Consider the following 16,671-nt stretch of genomic DNA (forward strand, 5'->3'; position numbering starts at 1 on the left):
GGGGCCTGCTGCCGGGGCAGGGCTGGCGGCGAGGGGCCCTGCCGAGCCGGCATATCCGCCGGTGCCGGCTCGCCCCTGCCGCGGGGCAGGGAGGCGGAGGCCGGGCCGCCCGGGCGGGCCCCGCGCTGTGCCCGGGAGGGGAGCGAGTTGGACCGGGGGTGCCGGGAGAGAGGAAAGCGGCCCTTTCCCGGGGCTCCTCGGCGGGTCCGGGAGGCCCTCAGCGCGGCCCCCGGGCTGTCACCGCCGGGAACCGGCCTTCCCGGGCGTGAGGGCGGCCCTTGCTCGGCCCGGCTGTTTTCTGCGAAACAAATAAGAAAGGAGGTGAAGTCAGGAGGCTTCTCAGGGCTTTTCCTCCTGTTGTGGCCCTCAGACACCAGCGGTCGCCGTCTCCGCAGCTTTTGTGTGGTGGTGTCGCTTCCAAGCCGAGGTTTTGGTCCCCGCTTTATTTTTGTATCGGGTAGGGTGGCCAGGGAGGCCGAGGGGACCCGGGGCTGTGTGTGTGCTCAGCTGGATTTCATCATGGAGACTCGCACATCGGTGCCCATCGCCGCCCTGGGGAGAGGAAAGCAGCAGGGCCTATTTCTGAAGCTGCCATTTCTCTAGGCCTCCTTCATCTTACCCTGCTTGTCAGGACTCCCCTACTGTCTGCACAATTTCTTTTTGTTTGTTTTTCGGTGAGGTGTTCTCCTGGCAGTAATGTCTCTGGCTTTAGGTGCCTTTCTCAGCAAGCCAGGACAGCCAGGAGATGGAATTTAAAGAGGTCATCTTTGGTTTGGTGCTAAAAACTGGCAGTGAAATACTGCAGGAAGTGAAGGCAGAAAGTGTTGAAGGAAAATGGTTCAAATGATTGAAAAAAAAAAAAAAAAAGAGCCTAAACGCCAAATCCTGTCTCATGTGAGGGGCAGCCTTTGTGCATTAATGTATGCCTCGATGCTGCGAATACTTAAGCATAGGCTTGACTTCATGTGTGCCTGTAGTTCTACAGTCTATTCTGCAGGACTATTCAGGTTTTAAAGTTAAGCATGTATTAATTAATTGCAGGTTCCTAGTTTGCTCTTTTAGTGGTAAAGTGGCAATTGGAAAGGAATGTTTTAAATAACGATGAAACGACTCACTGAAAACTCTCTGTGACCACATCTGAATGCTTTCAATAGACAGTGGAGGAGAAACAGCGGCTGCCCGACAGAGAAATCTTGTTGCGGTGAGCTCTGCCACGTTTTGAACCAGAGGGGATGACTGAGTGGTACAGGAGTGGAGAAGTTATTCTTTCAGGCCTAGTGGTTCAAGATACCTAATAAAAGTTATTCCTAGAAGAGTGTTTACATTATTGATGGCATACAAAACCAAAAAGACTTGCATTAATTTGAGATCCAGAAAAAAATAGGAAAAATGAATGAGTTGAACGGAAAAGGGGAAAAGTAGAGATAGTAGGGACCAGATGATCTTTTTAAATTAAAAAATAAATGAAACCCGCAACCAGATTGATAACATCATTTTGCAAGTGGCTGCTATCAAACAACATCCTATATATGGCCTTGCTCAACTCTGGTGGCCCTTTTAGAATTGCCTCATCCTGCTTAACACCACTGTGATGGACCTTCTGATAATAAATACTGCGCTGAATTGCATTTACAGGGTTGTGACAAATACCGAGCACCACATGCTAGGAATGAAACTTGGGCTCACAGAAGCAAGAGGATGTTAAGAACACTTCTTACTGTAGCTAGGAAGTTTGTAATTCACACACAGAACTGAGAAATAGAAACTTTTAACAGGTTTTGGGGCTGTATGACTTCAGATCATTGTTTCATTCTCTCTTTAAACTGCATGGGCTACTTAGCTTTGCTACTCTGAAAATGAAAACTTGATGCTGCCTGCAGTTTTCAGAACCTAGATAATTTGGAGCTTCATTTTCACTCGCTGTTATTGCTTGTGCAGCCTCAAGTGGACTCTGTTTCAGCCCTGAATATCAGCAACAGAACCAGTAACTAAGATATAAACTCTTAAAGGTTTTGGGTGCCTGCCTCCCAGAGGAATTCAGTTGCAGCTGAGCTGTTTTCAGCTGAGCTGGACTTTTAAATACACTTCAAGAAGTGCTTGGGCTTAGCTTTCACTGGTAGGACCACTTTTAAATCAGAGTTGTTTGGGTACCCTTCTCCCCTGTCGTTTCTCTTGCATATCACTTATATAATCCTGCTGTCCTGCCTTAGGGCCCATGGGCCTGCAGACTTTAGAGAGATGCATTTAACTAGTAAGAGTTCCTATGTTATTAGATAATCATTGTTATCTTACCCTCCATATGCCATCTCTCTGAACTATGACGAGGAGTTCCAAAGGTTGACAGTCTAATACACATAGGAGTATTTGCCTTTCACTCGCTGTGAGTGTACCGCTCTTTAATTGACTGCCTTCATGACAGGACTGAGATGAAACAAACATAAGGGATCAGTTGCTTTTTGTTAAGGCTTTTTCTTTCCTTGAATGACTCAAAACTTTTAGTCTTTTCGGGCTAAGTTGTCCAAGTGTGTGAAATCATATTCTTGATTTTCATTAGAACTGAATCCTAATTTTTGCCACCTCTTATCATATGTCCACCCTGCCGGTATTTCAGGTATTTTTGCCCTTTCTAGATTTCTCTGCAGAATCCAGATGAGCAAGCACCACTGTGGCATCGTCCTGACAGAGCATCCTTAAATTGGCTTGTGTGGGTTGGTGAGAATGGTAGAAGGGACTGCAGTCTTTGACTGCAGTTACCTTACTTAAGGACAGAAAAGAAATGTTGTTGCTTTATGGGGTTAATATTAATGAATCTGTGACAGTTTATGTATGGCTTGTCCCCAAGGTGTCTGCTATGCATTTCTGATCTACTTTTAGCCGAAACATAGTCCAGGAGTGCTACATTCTCAGCAACAGACAAAGGGTAGTGTACAATAACAAAGCATCAAGTTATACTTCCTTTTTTCTCTTATCTTGTGCTCTTCACTCATGTTTCCCCAGACAAAATAGGGTGTCTGTAAAGTGGTCACTCGGTGTTCAAAGCACTTGTGTTTCATTTGGGCTTTCAGGAGATGTTTCCTCTTAATAGTGAACTCAAAAGGCTGTTTTTAAGCTGTGTACCTTGAGCAGGAAAAATATGATTTTGGTTGTTTTGAATGTTGCAGTTTGCTGTCAGACAACTTTATTTGTATCATGTTTTTGATATCTGGGAGTGAATTTAGATTTTGGTGCCTGCTACACATTTTTGGGACCCCTCTCTACCAACCTATTATTCCACTGTATCTCTTACACTGCTACCTTGATGTGCTTTTAAGTAGCTTCTTTTCTGTTCATATTTTGAGGCAAAACTGAGCTTCAAAAGAAATTGAGTCATTTGCTAAAGCTGCCACTCCAAAATAATTGACAGCATAACTGCTCAGAACAAGATTTCTTCTTGAACCCACTTTATTTGACGTAATGACCTCAGATTACTGATTGTTTTAACACCGCTGCTATTAACAAATTCTGATGATGAAGTTTAATGCATGGCTTGCAAGCATGTGCAGCCTTAATTTTATGCCTGATAGCAGTGACATTATAAACTCTGTGCATTCACCAGCTGAAGAAATAAAATAAACCTCCCAGCGTTAGTCATTTTTCAGATTTTCTCTCGGGGCAAACCTTCGCAGTAGAAAAGTAGTAAGCTCGAAGGAAAACATTGAGTGCCTGCTGTAGTTTTCCGTGTTTTGGTCAGGGGAGTGTGCACGCACTTCCCCTCGTTTCTTTTTGACCCAATTTCCGCTTTCTTTTTTAGTCTGGCGTCTGACCAGCCAGTACCTGTTATTCTTTTATACGGTGTTTTCTTAACTTCGTGAAATTGTCCAAAAGATATTGAGGGATATCACCAGCTTCCGTTGCTTCCATTGTTTTCAGTATTGAATTGCACTTCTGAAAAGCATGTATGAAAGATACGACCGATTTTTACATCCATAAAGGACTTGCTGTTCACTACTGAATATTTAGCGGTTTCTTTGCTCTTGACAGTATTTTATTTTTTCCCTGCCTAAACACAAATTCTATATGCTTTTGAAAACTACGTGGAACTGTATTTTGGACAGATTTTATAACAACCAGACTGTAGTTCTGGTCAAAGATCTATAGTTCTCCTGAGAACAGCACTTTTCCTGGAGGGAGTGGGGTTCGATCGTTAGTAACGTATTGTCACCAGAATGATAAGGCACCATGTGTTAAGTTTAGCTCATAAATGAGAACACTCATTCACTCACTCCCAGGAAGCTGGACTGCTGGAGTTGGGGACCAGATGGAAGAGCTAATCAATGTCTGCTGAAATGGGCTGGTTTTTAGTAGTGTTCAGTGAGTTTTGGCTATTTGATACACCAACACCCACACTGCAATCTTTAAAATGTTGGGGTATTTTTTCGCAAAGGAGGAGAACTTCACTATGAGATCAATAGCTCAAAATTAGTAAGAACATATGTAATTACATAAAAATGAATTAATATAGCTGCTAGAAATAACTGCACTTTTATGGTAATTCCTTCAAATTAGACAAATAGCAGGTATTAAAGGCCTTCACAATGAATTTTGTTTTGCTTCAGAATCTTTATATAAGAGTATGTGTACTTTTGCAAAGGGGTGATTGCTGAGATTGGCAACGGTAACATGTATTTCTTCTCAGCTGGTAGCTAATAATTCATCCTAAAATAGAAACTCCAACTTCATCCTAGAACTACCTGTCCCAGTAGGGTTAAAGCACGTCAGCCAAGTGTTCAGGAGCTTACATTTTCCTAATGCCTCCCAGTGCTGGGCTTTGTGTACAAGCTGGTATCTTAGTCTTGGTCTTTACTTTGATTTTGTGTCTGAATAACTAAGTTAAGAGGGTTGGGTTGTTTTGGGTTTTTTTCATTTTTCAACAGTAAAACACATCTCTCAGAATAATACATTGCTGGTTTTACATCTCTGTTAAATAGTGCCTGGAATAGCTCTGCTGTAAAAAGCAGATTTATACTAGGTCCATCTGCAGTGGGAGGAGGAATTTGGGCGTGGGGATACTTTAACCGAAAAAGTAAAGAAATACAATTTTTTTATCTTGTTAGGAGTTGCTGACTCTGGTAGCCCAATGCAGGCAAAGCTGCCACAGCTCTCTATCACTAGGTCCAGTTGGTGACAGAGTTGATCGTATGTTCCCAATAAGTGTGTGTGTGTACACACAAGCATAGGTGCACACACGCTAATGGTATCTCTCTTCGGTATCTTTACCTTCCAGTCCTGGTCAGAGAAGACTCTGTGAAATCACTGTGTATTTTAATTAACAAGGGCAGGACCTGTCCCTGGATTACCTCTTCACCTCTGAGAAATTATTGACAGTGCTGAGAAGTGAAATCCTTTTCCTGGCACTACTCAGGGGCACTAAATTCATCTTGAGGCAGATGAGGCTAGAAGAACTGGAGAGGAAAATCACATCAGTCAAGGATAAATCTTTAATGTTATCTATCATGTGTTACTATGGAAATAGAGTGGTCTGAAAGGCCTAGTATTCCTCAAAAGTGGTCTCTCTGCCATTCATCAGCTGGAGTTGAGTTTTCAGTGTAGTTTTATTACAGAAAGATGCAAGATGATCATTACATTGCTTGAAATGCACACCCACATCAGCAAATGTGACATACAAAGCATGGTACAAAATATCATGTGCTCAGTCTTCGATTTGTTCAGTTATTCTTCTGAATTTCAATAGCCTAGTAAACTTCATAGTAAAATAAACCAGTTTTGTCCAGTGTGAGGTGTTCTCATACTTATTCTATGGTAGCTGGTGTGCTAAAGTGCTATGGAAAAGTGCTATATGGAAATATGGAAGACTTAATGAGCCCACAGGCTGTCAGGGAATGCATAAGCAATGCCAGTGTGAGTTCCTACTTGCCGTTTGTGAGGGCACGTTTCCACACAGGATGCAGGTGGAGATAGTTACCAAGCACCACTACTTCTTTAAAGTCTTGGCATTTCAAAGTCCTCTGTGTGAAGGGTCATTAACAATTAGCATTCCACTTTCTTATCATGGCAGGGCATGCTGTTCGTATTCTGGGGTGTACGTCTTTACCAAGATAAATTTAAGTGTTGTTAAATTAAAGGAAAAGGAAAAGATCTTTTAAAAGTTGTGGTTAGCAGGAGAAAATGACATGGCAAAAACTGCATGAAGCAGCTAATCGGTATTTTTAAGGGAGCAGGAGAGAGAAGAACAGAGTGTACAGAAAGGGAAGAGGGCATAAAAATTAGATGTAAAATACCATAATTTTTTCTTGGAGGACAGACTCTGAGATCTAAACAATTCAAACTCATGTTTCTAGTGCTGCTTTGCTGTATGAACAATTGCTTTTGTTGCTTCAAATAGGTTGTCTGGTCACAGAGACATCACAGAGATTATTACTGATGTTCACAAGCTAGGCAATATGACATGGGGTTTATGTCATGAATAATGTATGTAGTCCTTGTTAAAGGTAAAAGAGCATAGAATAAGAATTGTAGCAAGAGTCTGTAGCAGTTTACTTCTAAGATAAAATTCAATTTAATCTCTGAGGAAATATGTTTATTTAATTCCTAACTGTTCTTTGTTTGTTTTTCCCCCCTAGCTCGCGCCTTCCCTTCCATTACAAGAAGATTTTGTTTACCACTGGAAAGCAATCACCCATTACTACATAGAGACATCAGGTAAAAGAAGGAAGCTTTCTGGTTTTGTCTCTTTATTGTGAAAACTAGAATTCCTAACTTCAGTGTTGTTAAAAATTAAAGATTAAGAAATACTAAAATGAGTCATGTATTGTATCAAAATACCAACAATAATAATTAAAAATTAAAAATATTATGTACCTCCATTCATCCCTTAAAAAGTAGGCATGAACAAGGATGGAGGGAAGGTCTTCTTTCCTGAGTGCCACAAAGAGAATTGTACCTTTTCACATCTGACCCAATTTCTGTCTTCATCTATTCTGTTTAATCTAAAGAGACAACTACAGAAATGTGGTCCCTGCTGTTAACCTTTTTATTGTATTCCATCAGGGATTTTCTTTTTCTTTGTAAGATTTTAACAGAGGTAATTTTGTGGTCATACATTTTACCAGATGGATCTGAATTTTATGCACCCAGTGTTGGGTATTTTTTCTTTAGTGTCTTGTCTCCATGAAAGGTATTTTGGTAACATAACTCTGAAAAGTGAATTTGTGAGAAGATTAGAATGCGTTTTGCTAAAACTTATACAAACTTTATTCTACTCTTCTAAAAAATGGGTATTCTGATGAAATATGACTGTAGTTGCTTTTTGTCTTAAACTCTTTCCTGTTTTCCTGCAACAGCTATGTTGTAGGAAAATGTTCCTACAACATTTAAAATTTTAATTTTTGGTCCTAGGTCATTAAGTTGTAAAAGTGAATGTTACCATGCTTTCCTCAAGCTTATTATTTCTGCATTTCTGCTAGAGTACCTATTGAATCTGAGATGGGTCATCTTGTTTATTTCAATATTTACTTTTACAAGCTGAAACTCGACCCTTGGTTCTAAGTGCCCATCTTTTGGAACGCTATGTGATGTTTCCTAACGTAGAAATGACAGGGTGGTAGGGGAAAACTGACACCTGCGATTACGTGGTGCAGAATAAAAGGTGACCTCTCTCCCAGACTTTCAAATGTCTTGAGGAAAACAAGTTATCCACTTGGTGGATGTATTTCTATCCTCTGTGGTGGGAGCAGAATTATGCCTAGGAAGCTCAAGCAAAACACTCCAGGCTGACTGGACGTTGTGGCAGAGACCAAAATCACTCTGACATGGCAGTTTTCCTTTGTCATCTTGTTGCCATTCGCATGCAAGTGACAGTTATTTTTAGGTTATTGCGTAAGAAGTAGTAATCGTTTCCCTAGTGGGATAGTTGTTCAAGTAGAATTTAGCTGAAAAAATATAAAGGAAAATCTCCACGTGTGGATGTGCTCAGTGTGTTAATGCCAGCTCCTACTGCCAGGGGCATAAATCCACAGCACTTTCATTACTTTAAGAGTCTTACTCTTTCCTTCATAAAGTTTGACAAAATGCTATCTTAATGCATAAAGTATAAAAGACAAATCTAAAAACTTTTGAAGAATAAACAGCATGGAGTTTGGGTTTTCTTTGTTGTTATCGTTAGAAAAAACATATATTTAGTTATATAGTTTGTAAAGGATAGTGAATTTAAAAAAGCTGAAGTTAGAGGGTGTTTATAGATTTCAGAATACAATGTGAGGAGTCAAAGAGGAAGTTATCAAGACAGGGTGGATATTAACTGGAAGATTGAGAGTTGAACATTTCTCTCCCTAAGTTTGGTCTCTGGCTGTAAAAGTTTTCCTTTTTGACTATGTAATTAACATGTATTTTGAAATTTGGCATTTTACCTTTTCCCCGTTGCAAGGTCAGATATCTGCCTAATGTATGTTCTAGTTTACATTTGTTAAAATTCGATTTAAGACATGTTTAAAAACTTGCATTCTGTATATAAAATTCTTTAAGTGAGTGGTCATGTTTTTAGATCTTAAATTTGGAACTTCACTTAAGAAAAGCGAGGACAATATTTTAATAATTTCTAATTGCACATCTCTTCTATTTAGATGACAAAGCTCCTGTGACTGATACCAACATTCCTTCTCACCTGGAACAGATGTTGGATATTCTAGTTCAAGAAGAAAATGAGAGGGAATCGGGCGAAACAGGACCCTGTATGGAGTATTTGCTACATCACAAGATTTTGGAGACTCTCTACACACTAGGAAAAGCTGATGTAGGTACTTCTCAGCAGAGCAAGTGTGAGCTCCTAATTGTAACAGGGACTGAAGTTCTACAGTAGGTGGTAGTGTAGGACACTGAACTCTAGCGAGTAACTGTTTGCTTATGTTACCAACATATTTCAAATAACAGTCTTATACAAGTGTGAGCGAAGTGAGACAGCCAGTGAGATGCTGACTGACACAGAACCCTGAGATTTGTTACTCACCACTCTGATAATGTTGACAGTGAAACTAGAAATAGAAGAAACATTTCTGTTCCGTCTAGAATTTTTTCTGGCTTCTACAAGACAGTGTTATTCCTCTCTGTCCTTTGTTAAGTGTTGGGAGAGTCTTGGGTGAAAAGTGCTGTATTAAACACAAATTTTAGTTTTCCTGAATGTGGTAAGTTGTTGCTCAGAAAGACTTCCATGTTGGAAAGCATTAACTTAAGCTGATCCCCAGACAGCTTTCACATCCAAGTCTTTGGTAAGAACGCAGCCCTTGGCAATCTTGTCTGGTTCTTCTCAGGTCTGCCCTGTGGCACATGCAGAATTAGCATCGTGGTCTCGGTGCATTCTTGTTGCTGTCTTTTCTTGTCAGACTTTTGGGCTGAAATGTATGGGGTTGGATGGATCATGGAGTGAAATAACTTGTTAGCCCTTGCACTGGAATTTTTTGTATCATGATGGAGGTGCAGTTAGGAAAGCACAGTGTATCCCATTCCAAGGATGAATGGAGCAATCCCTGGTTTCATTCTCAGTCTTTTATACGTTGTCATGAGTTTTTAATCTGCTCGATTTTACATACATAGACAACGTAGCATACTAGCTGTCTGAGCCTGGGATGTTCCTTCCTCTGGAAGGACCAGAGCTCTACAACTCCTGTTCTTGTACCAGCTGTCCTATGACCAGCCTAAGATACCCAATGTATCAAAAATACTCAGAAATACGGCTCGTTCAGTAATCTATAAACTTTGTCAAGAAACCCAGATGAAATGATGACATATGTGAAGCGGGTAAAACTTTGTCAAGAAACCCAGATGAAATGCTGACATATGTGAAGCGGGTAATTAGTAGTATGTTTCTGAGAGTTGAGAGAAGTCATTTTGCACTCAGGCAAATACGCCTGTACAAACAATTCCTGTACAGCCTGTCTTTATACTGTGCCACTTGTGAGTTGGTACGTCTGAAGGAAACACACAGTTCGGTGCTTGCAAGATGTTGCAAAGATCTGTTGCAAAAAGAATAATGTCCTTTCACAGCAATCACTTAGATATTACATTATTGTAGAGGTGCCCTGGTGGGACACATTCTTTGCCATTCTTTTCAATGGATTGCTTGACAACTCGGTGATAATTAGGTATTAATAATCTGGGGATAATTACCTTGGAAGGAGAACTACGTTAGGCAGTTGTCATTCCTGGCTGTTGCCACCCATGCTCCGTTCACCCACGCAGTGAACCAGATGAGGGAAATGATGTGGGTTAGAATTAACCTATGGAATGACAGCATTTATTAACGTGGTAGAGCTCATTAGAGTCAGGGGGGATTTGGCTAGAAACAAAGGTAAATAAAAGACCACAGGCCATCAAATCTCCTCAGATAAGAAAGTGCTTTCATGTGACATGGGCCACGAGGGCCAGCAGGACGTGGGCCTGAGTGTTCCAAAGATATTTGTGATTTATATTCTGCTGAATCTCAAGGAAAACAACAGCTTTTTCTTGTCCTGGAACATCTGTGCATTTATAAAGACTTTATCTGTCTAAGGTTAATTGCTCATGTATTTAAAGACCATGTAGATGTTTTTTGGCACAAGACCATAAAAGACACCTGACCTGTGGCCAATTAATTCAGAGTTAATTTCCCGTTATCACTGCATTGATAGGGAATATTTCCTGGAAAGATTGGTGGAAGTCTTCACTAGAGCAATTAACTGAAAGTATGAATAATTTTAAAAAAAAAAGCAGTAATGAGGTGCAACACTTTTTGTTGATCTCTGTTAATATCAACAAAAGTGATGTGTTAACAGATGATGATTTTAAAAAAAAAAAACTTTTGGATAAGTTACGGCTGTTTAATTAGCCATTTTGAGTGACAAATTTTCATCTATGTTTCTCTCCGCGTTTTTTATATTTTTGCTATTGTTCATCTGTTTTTCTTTCAGTGTCCTCCAGGAATGAAACAACAAGTTTTGGCTTTTTACACAAAACTTCTTGGAAGAATACGGCAACCTCTTCTTCCCCACATAAATGTGCATAGGCCAGTGCAGGTACTGTTCAAATTTTAAATAAAACATATTTTTATATACCAAGTTACTCTTACTCTGCTGTAGGCAGTAGTATCATTAATTCTTCCATTGTTGAGTGAGTTAAAGAAACCGCTCAAGTTCAGTATTGGTTTTAATGTTTTAGTGATTAGAGCCTTGTACTGCCACTACAACACAAGTCATAAATAATAAAGAAATCTTGTTCATAGCAATCTAAATCTAGAGTAAATGTTCAAGTCAATAATCATGCATCATTGTAGTGTGTATAGAGAAAAAGAATTCAGTCCATCATTCTAGAAAAAGCTCTTCAATTACTCCCTGTCTTAATTGTTCACTTTTCATTACGTGATAGAAATTAATCAGGCTGTGTGGTGAAGTTCTGGCAACACCAACAGAAAATGAAGAAATTCAATTTCTCTGCATAGTATGTGCAAAGCTGAAACAGGATCCATACCTAGTTAACTTCTTCCTTGAGGTGAGTAAGTGAAACCAAATTTTGCAGGTGTATTTACGGTGTCACAGACAAACTCTAATAGAGTACCACATTGTGCTTCATAGCTTAGCTTTCATTCACCTTGTGATTTATTTCCTGTGATGTTAGAAAGTTCTTTGTTGTTTTTTTGGTGTTATTTTTCTTCCAGAGACTTCATATATCTGATTGTTTTTTTACTTAACAAATATACCTGCCTGAGGTCCTTACCCTTTGTAGTGAAAGTGCCTTTAGAGTAGTGAATTGTCATGTAAAGCACTGTGTGAGGGAGACCTTGGATTTCTGTCTTCAGCCCAATAAAGACGAAGAGACAGATTGCATGGGGCACTGAAACCCTGCAAGTTGCTAAGTGTTCTGCAGGATTGGGCCCTTATTTGGTAGTGACACATATGGTCTAGCTGCAGTGCCAGCTCACAATCTACAATATGACATTATTTTCTGTCTGTATGAAAGCCAAATATCTTTACTCCCTCTTCGAACTTAACATGTGGCATTGATGAAATCAGAGTGGGAGGAGAAAGAATTTCCAGACTGACTTTCTGTTCCAATTTAGAACGAGAATGTAAAAGTTTTAATTTATAAAAGTCCATTTAGAAATGCCTCCTGCTCCCACTTTGATGTTTCCTGTGGGGACGCAGTATCTATTAAGCATGTGATACGTAGGTGAAAAGACGTAGATACAGTGTCCTTAAGGAATATCTTACAAGCTTTCCACAAACAAGATCTGTAACAGCAGATGCTGATAAACTGCTAAAATAGTTGTTTTCCATTGAGTACATGAATATCACTTATAAATCACTAGTAGTAAAGAATCCATCTGGAGTTTATTTTTACCTTAATTAAATAGCACTCTGATTGCCATTGTATCCACTGTAGTTGTACAAGCAGCAGGAATGGTGTAAGGATGGTGTAAGTTAGTGTTTGAACGTTAGAAACACTCAGAAGCAAACTACTAGATATATTACATGCAGAATATGGTAGAAGTCCAAACCAGGATTACTTTTCATGTTATTTATGTAAGTTACATGGTTTGAAAAGAACCCTCTGAATGACTCTTACACTCAAATAATGCCCTTGAAATAAAATCTGAGAACCCCAGTCATAAGAACCACAAGTATTTTGTCAGACTTTAGTGTTCTTCCCCAAAATAGCAATATTACAATATTAAAAATCAGACATTGAAGAACAGATTGGGGTACAGAATTGTCTTTTATTAGAATAGAATATTGTGATTATTCACATCTATGCCTCTTAGAGGTGCTATTGTTGTGACTTGATAGCTCTTTCTGACCTTCAAGTGCATGAAAGGGTAAATTTACAGAATTCTGCGTGGCATTTAACTCTCCGATCTCTAACACACATAAACTGAAGTGCAGATCCACCTCTCCAAAGCAGTCTGTGTCTGTTAGTTTTGCTTCCTTCTTTGACTTTTCCTGATCAGTTTCTACAGTATTTTATGAACAGAAAAAAACTCAAGTGTGTACAAACCCAGGATTTCCTCTGTATGATTCCATATCAAATCGTTTGTTGACAGAATGCTGTTTATATTTTAGTAAAATCTTTCACATGTATTGCTTTAGCAATGAAGCTGTATGGCATCACTCTATCTCTTGGGCAAGTTACATTTGTTCTGGAAATAAGAACTGAAAGAACTGTATTCTACTTGATTAAACCTTTAGAATCCATATATTAATTTTATTTTTACTTCTCTTTAGGCTGAGTTTATTTTGTTCTTGTGCAGAGAGAAAGAACATACATAGGAATGTTTGACTTCTCACCTCTATCTCAGTCATTATTTTATTTTTCCCTTGTTTTTCCTTGTTTGTTTATTCCTTAGTTGCCTCATCTCATCGTATCCCATCTTATGCAAGATATTCCTTGCAACTGATTGTTCCATGCAGAGGGACACTTGATTCTTTGTGTTTCAATTTCTACTCTTGAGACCTTAAACAAGTTCTAATATAGTGTCCATTAAAAAGTAGTACCTTCAGTTTATAAAATGAACAATGGTTTCACTATTTACTTCTACTTTTATTACTACAAATTATCAGCCTCATATTTCTCACCATGAATTAAGTAGAGATTCTCATTAGCTGTGATATCATTTGATTTTTTCACAGAATTCCTTTTCAATCTGTCAGAATTTAGACATAGCAACATACCCCACAGGTTTTGAAACTCTGATAGTTGCCTATCACAAAAATATAAAAATATATTAGGGAAGTGGATTGCATTGGAAGCATTGAATATGTGTTTTATGTAACCTTTTCCATTAGGTCGTTCAGGATCCTGTTTTGCACGTTTACAAGAGGCAGGTGAGCAGCTAAGCTGCAGAATTGCATGATTAAACAATAGGAAGCTTAAGTACATGCAAAAACTCTGCCTGTGTGTTGTTCAATGTACAGACTGCTTTGTGTCACCTGCCAGCGTAAGAGTAATGAGCTATGGACAAATTTCTAGGGGCATTTATACATTTGTGTGTGTTAGGTCTTCTCATCAACGCCTTAGCTAAACAAACTATGGCCTTTCAAATGACAGAAGAGTCCAGACATGAGATGAAATGCCTATGTAAGATAAAATAAGTATGTTACAAAATTTTATCTAATTTCTGAAAAAAAGTAGCTTTTCTCTTTGTCAGCCTCGCCTGCTACTTGGGTAGTGGCAGCAGCAGCGTGCAATCCAGGACTGAAATGCAGTTCCAGAGTTTAGTTCTGCTTTATGTGCAAGGCTCATTGTTGGGATTCAGTTATTCCTGTGTGTTGATAAAATACATGGGAGGATACTGGAGGACTTTAGAAGATTTAGGGATAGACAGACATGGTTCAGGCAGACACATTTTGGTTGCTTTGCAGCCGTACGCATTTCACACTGTAAAGAAAAATATCTATGTGTGGAAGGAGTAATTTTTCTACTGTAGTAAAAAATCATACTGATTTTATAGCATGCAGTGTGCTGCTCTTACCACTGGGTTGCCTCTCCAGGGAATGGGTTTTATGAGTGTATCACAACATTCAGTACAAATTCACCAGGCTGAATGCACATCAATCAAGCAAGTGTTCACAGCAGTGCTCTCCTTTGCTGCCTGAGCCTGTCGCGTAGTTGGTCTCTGCTGGTTTGTATGTACTAAATGCCATTAACCCCAAATGGTTACTCTTGTAAATTATTAATGCTTGACATATATTTGTAATAATTTTGGTGTTATCATAGAGAAGGGGAACCATTTGGATTTATAATCTCACTACTGTACTCACTTGAAAAAATGTCTTGTGTTGAAGTCTAATTTATGGTTCTAATAAAGTATTATTCACCTGTGTGTATGCCAGAAGAACACTGAATCTTGCCTTGCTGTGGGTTTCTTCTTGGTATCACAGAGCACAAATTTAAATGCCTTTTTATGTGCTGGAGACAGATTTATGGGAAGACACTTGGGTTACTTTCTTTTAGGCTATGTAGAGATGCTTTGTAGCTTCCGAGAAGGTTCTCCGTGACCTGTTATAGTGTCCAGTGCTCAATGCCATCTTCTAGCATCTTCTTTCTATTCAATCTACTCAATTTTTTCTTCATGAGAAACACAACTTGAGAGTACTCTGCTGTCATAAAAGATGTTTTTTCCCCTTTCCTGTTAAAGATAAAATCTCAAGAAGTTTAGAATGAATTGTATGACTCCAACTGCAAATGGTGTTTCAGACATTAGATGCCTTGACCTAGAAAGGGGTGTTTTATAGTGTGTGCTAAGGTCTGACGCTGCACTCATAAGGTAAATGAAAAAATTCTATCCAATCAAGTGAGTATGTGCCTTCAGTGGTGGAGAGAAGAAGATGCCATCTCTTTGTGAATGCCATACTCATCCTTGAAGCAAAATGGTAGAGGCCTTAGCAAAATTTAAGCAGATAAAAAATTGTGCTAGGTTTAAAGACTGCCACGCTCCTGCAAGCCATTAATTCTAGGTGGTTACTGTACCCAGCCTTGTAGAGAACTACTTCAAATCATGATGTAAAAAATTTTCTTTTAGTAAATCTCTGCTTCAGGATGAACAATAATTTCAACCATGTAATTCCAACAAAATGCTTTGCAGAGTAAGTTAAAAGCAATGGCTTCCAAAGGATCAGCAGGTGTCATCACAGAGGAGATGCTGAAAGGCCAAGACTCTTTGACAACAGACACGGGGCAGCCTGGTCAGTCTGAAGAGATTCCGGGTGCCGCTGGGGCAGAGCAGATGGAGAAGGAAGATGACCTCCCCCAACAGGCAGATGATCTCTCCTTCAGTCTGGACGAACTAAATGTCACATCATCACCCGAGTCCTCCACTGGTTGTCCAAATCAAGACTATAATTTAGTGAATTCTCTACTAAATCTCACCAAAAGTCCTGTGAGTTGGTTTTTTTAATTCTTTTAAATGTGATTAAATGATGAAATAGTTTGGATGCTGTGTGAAGTGGGAAGAGAGAGTGAATATACATGCATGTACACACTGTATTTTAACTATAAAAAGTAAAATAAGGTTTGTTTTGGCATTTTTCTTTACCAATTCAGATTAAAGTAAAAATACTATTTTTGAAAGTTAAGTTTGTTGATGGCAATGTGCTTTTGATCAATTTATATAGGATGCTGCATGTTTCACAGACAAGCCATATAGGATAATTGTTAGATTAAACATACCACAAGAGAATATATTAAAGTCTACTTTCAATTCTTTACTTAATCAAACCCACTTTTTTTTTTTTGGTAAAGGGACTGGGCTATCTTTGGGGGTTTGATGTCTTTTAAAAACAACTGCTGTGTGTTTTACCCAGCTCCATCCTCAATTTCATACTCAGATTCTTTCAGAAAACTTAAAGGAGGGTTGCTCTTTAATTGCTACAGCAGTGCTGAGAGCAGAACACCGAGTCTTCTGATGTACTCGTTACCATTAAGTGATAGTTGACATTGTCTAATATCTTGGTCTTAAGCTGACCTACAGCACCAGTTCTGTCAACCTGAAGGTTGCAGTTGCATTCTTAGTATTTGACATGGATTCAGGTGAGATTCTTTATTTCGTACCACCCAAATTCACTGGAATGAAGTTTTAATGACTGAAAAGGCAACAAAAATAAATGCTTTTGCTCGCTGTGGGGAAATGGAGAGGTTTTATATGGGAGATGT

At 39.1% G+C, this 16,671-nt stretch overlaps 1 protein-coding gene across 2 annotated transcripts in view; it reads left to right on the forward strand.

The window, feature by feature from the left end:
* Positions 1 to 414: 414 nt before the first annotated feature.
* The window catches only part of FAM160B1 (family with sequence similarity 160 member B1), a 31,320-nt gene continuing 15,063 nt past the window's right edge, over positions 415 to 16,671 (forward strand). The window contains exons 1-7 of one of the 2 annotated variants that reach the window (XM_014959285.1): positions 415 to 427; positions 6,621 to 6,699; positions 8,619 to 8,788; positions 10,938 to 11,042; positions 11,392 to 11,514; positions 13,806 to 13,844; positions 15,605 to 15,898. In XM_014959285.1, the coding sequence (XP_014814771.1) occupies positions 8,669 to 8,788; positions 10,938 to 11,042; positions 11,392 to 11,514; positions 13,806 to 13,844; positions 15,605 to 15,898 (681 nt within the window). In that variant the 5' untranslated portion in view covers positions 415 to 427; positions 6,621 to 6,699; positions 8,619 to 8,668. The remainder of the gene's footprint in view (positions 428 to 6,620; positions 6,700 to 8,618; positions 8,789 to 10,937; positions 11,043 to 11,391; positions 11,515 to 13,805; positions 13,845 to 15,604; positions 15,899 to 16,671) is intronic. The other variant, XM_014959292.1, reaches the window with a different exon arrangement.

This window comes from Calidris pugnax, unplaced genomic scaffold, assembly GCF_001431845.1.
Source record: "Calidris pugnax isolate Ruff unplaced genomic scaffold, ASM143184v1 scaffold4, whole genome shotgun sequence".
NCBI lineage: Eukaryota > Metazoa > Chordata > Aves > Charadriiformes > Scolopacidae > Calidris > Calidris pugnax.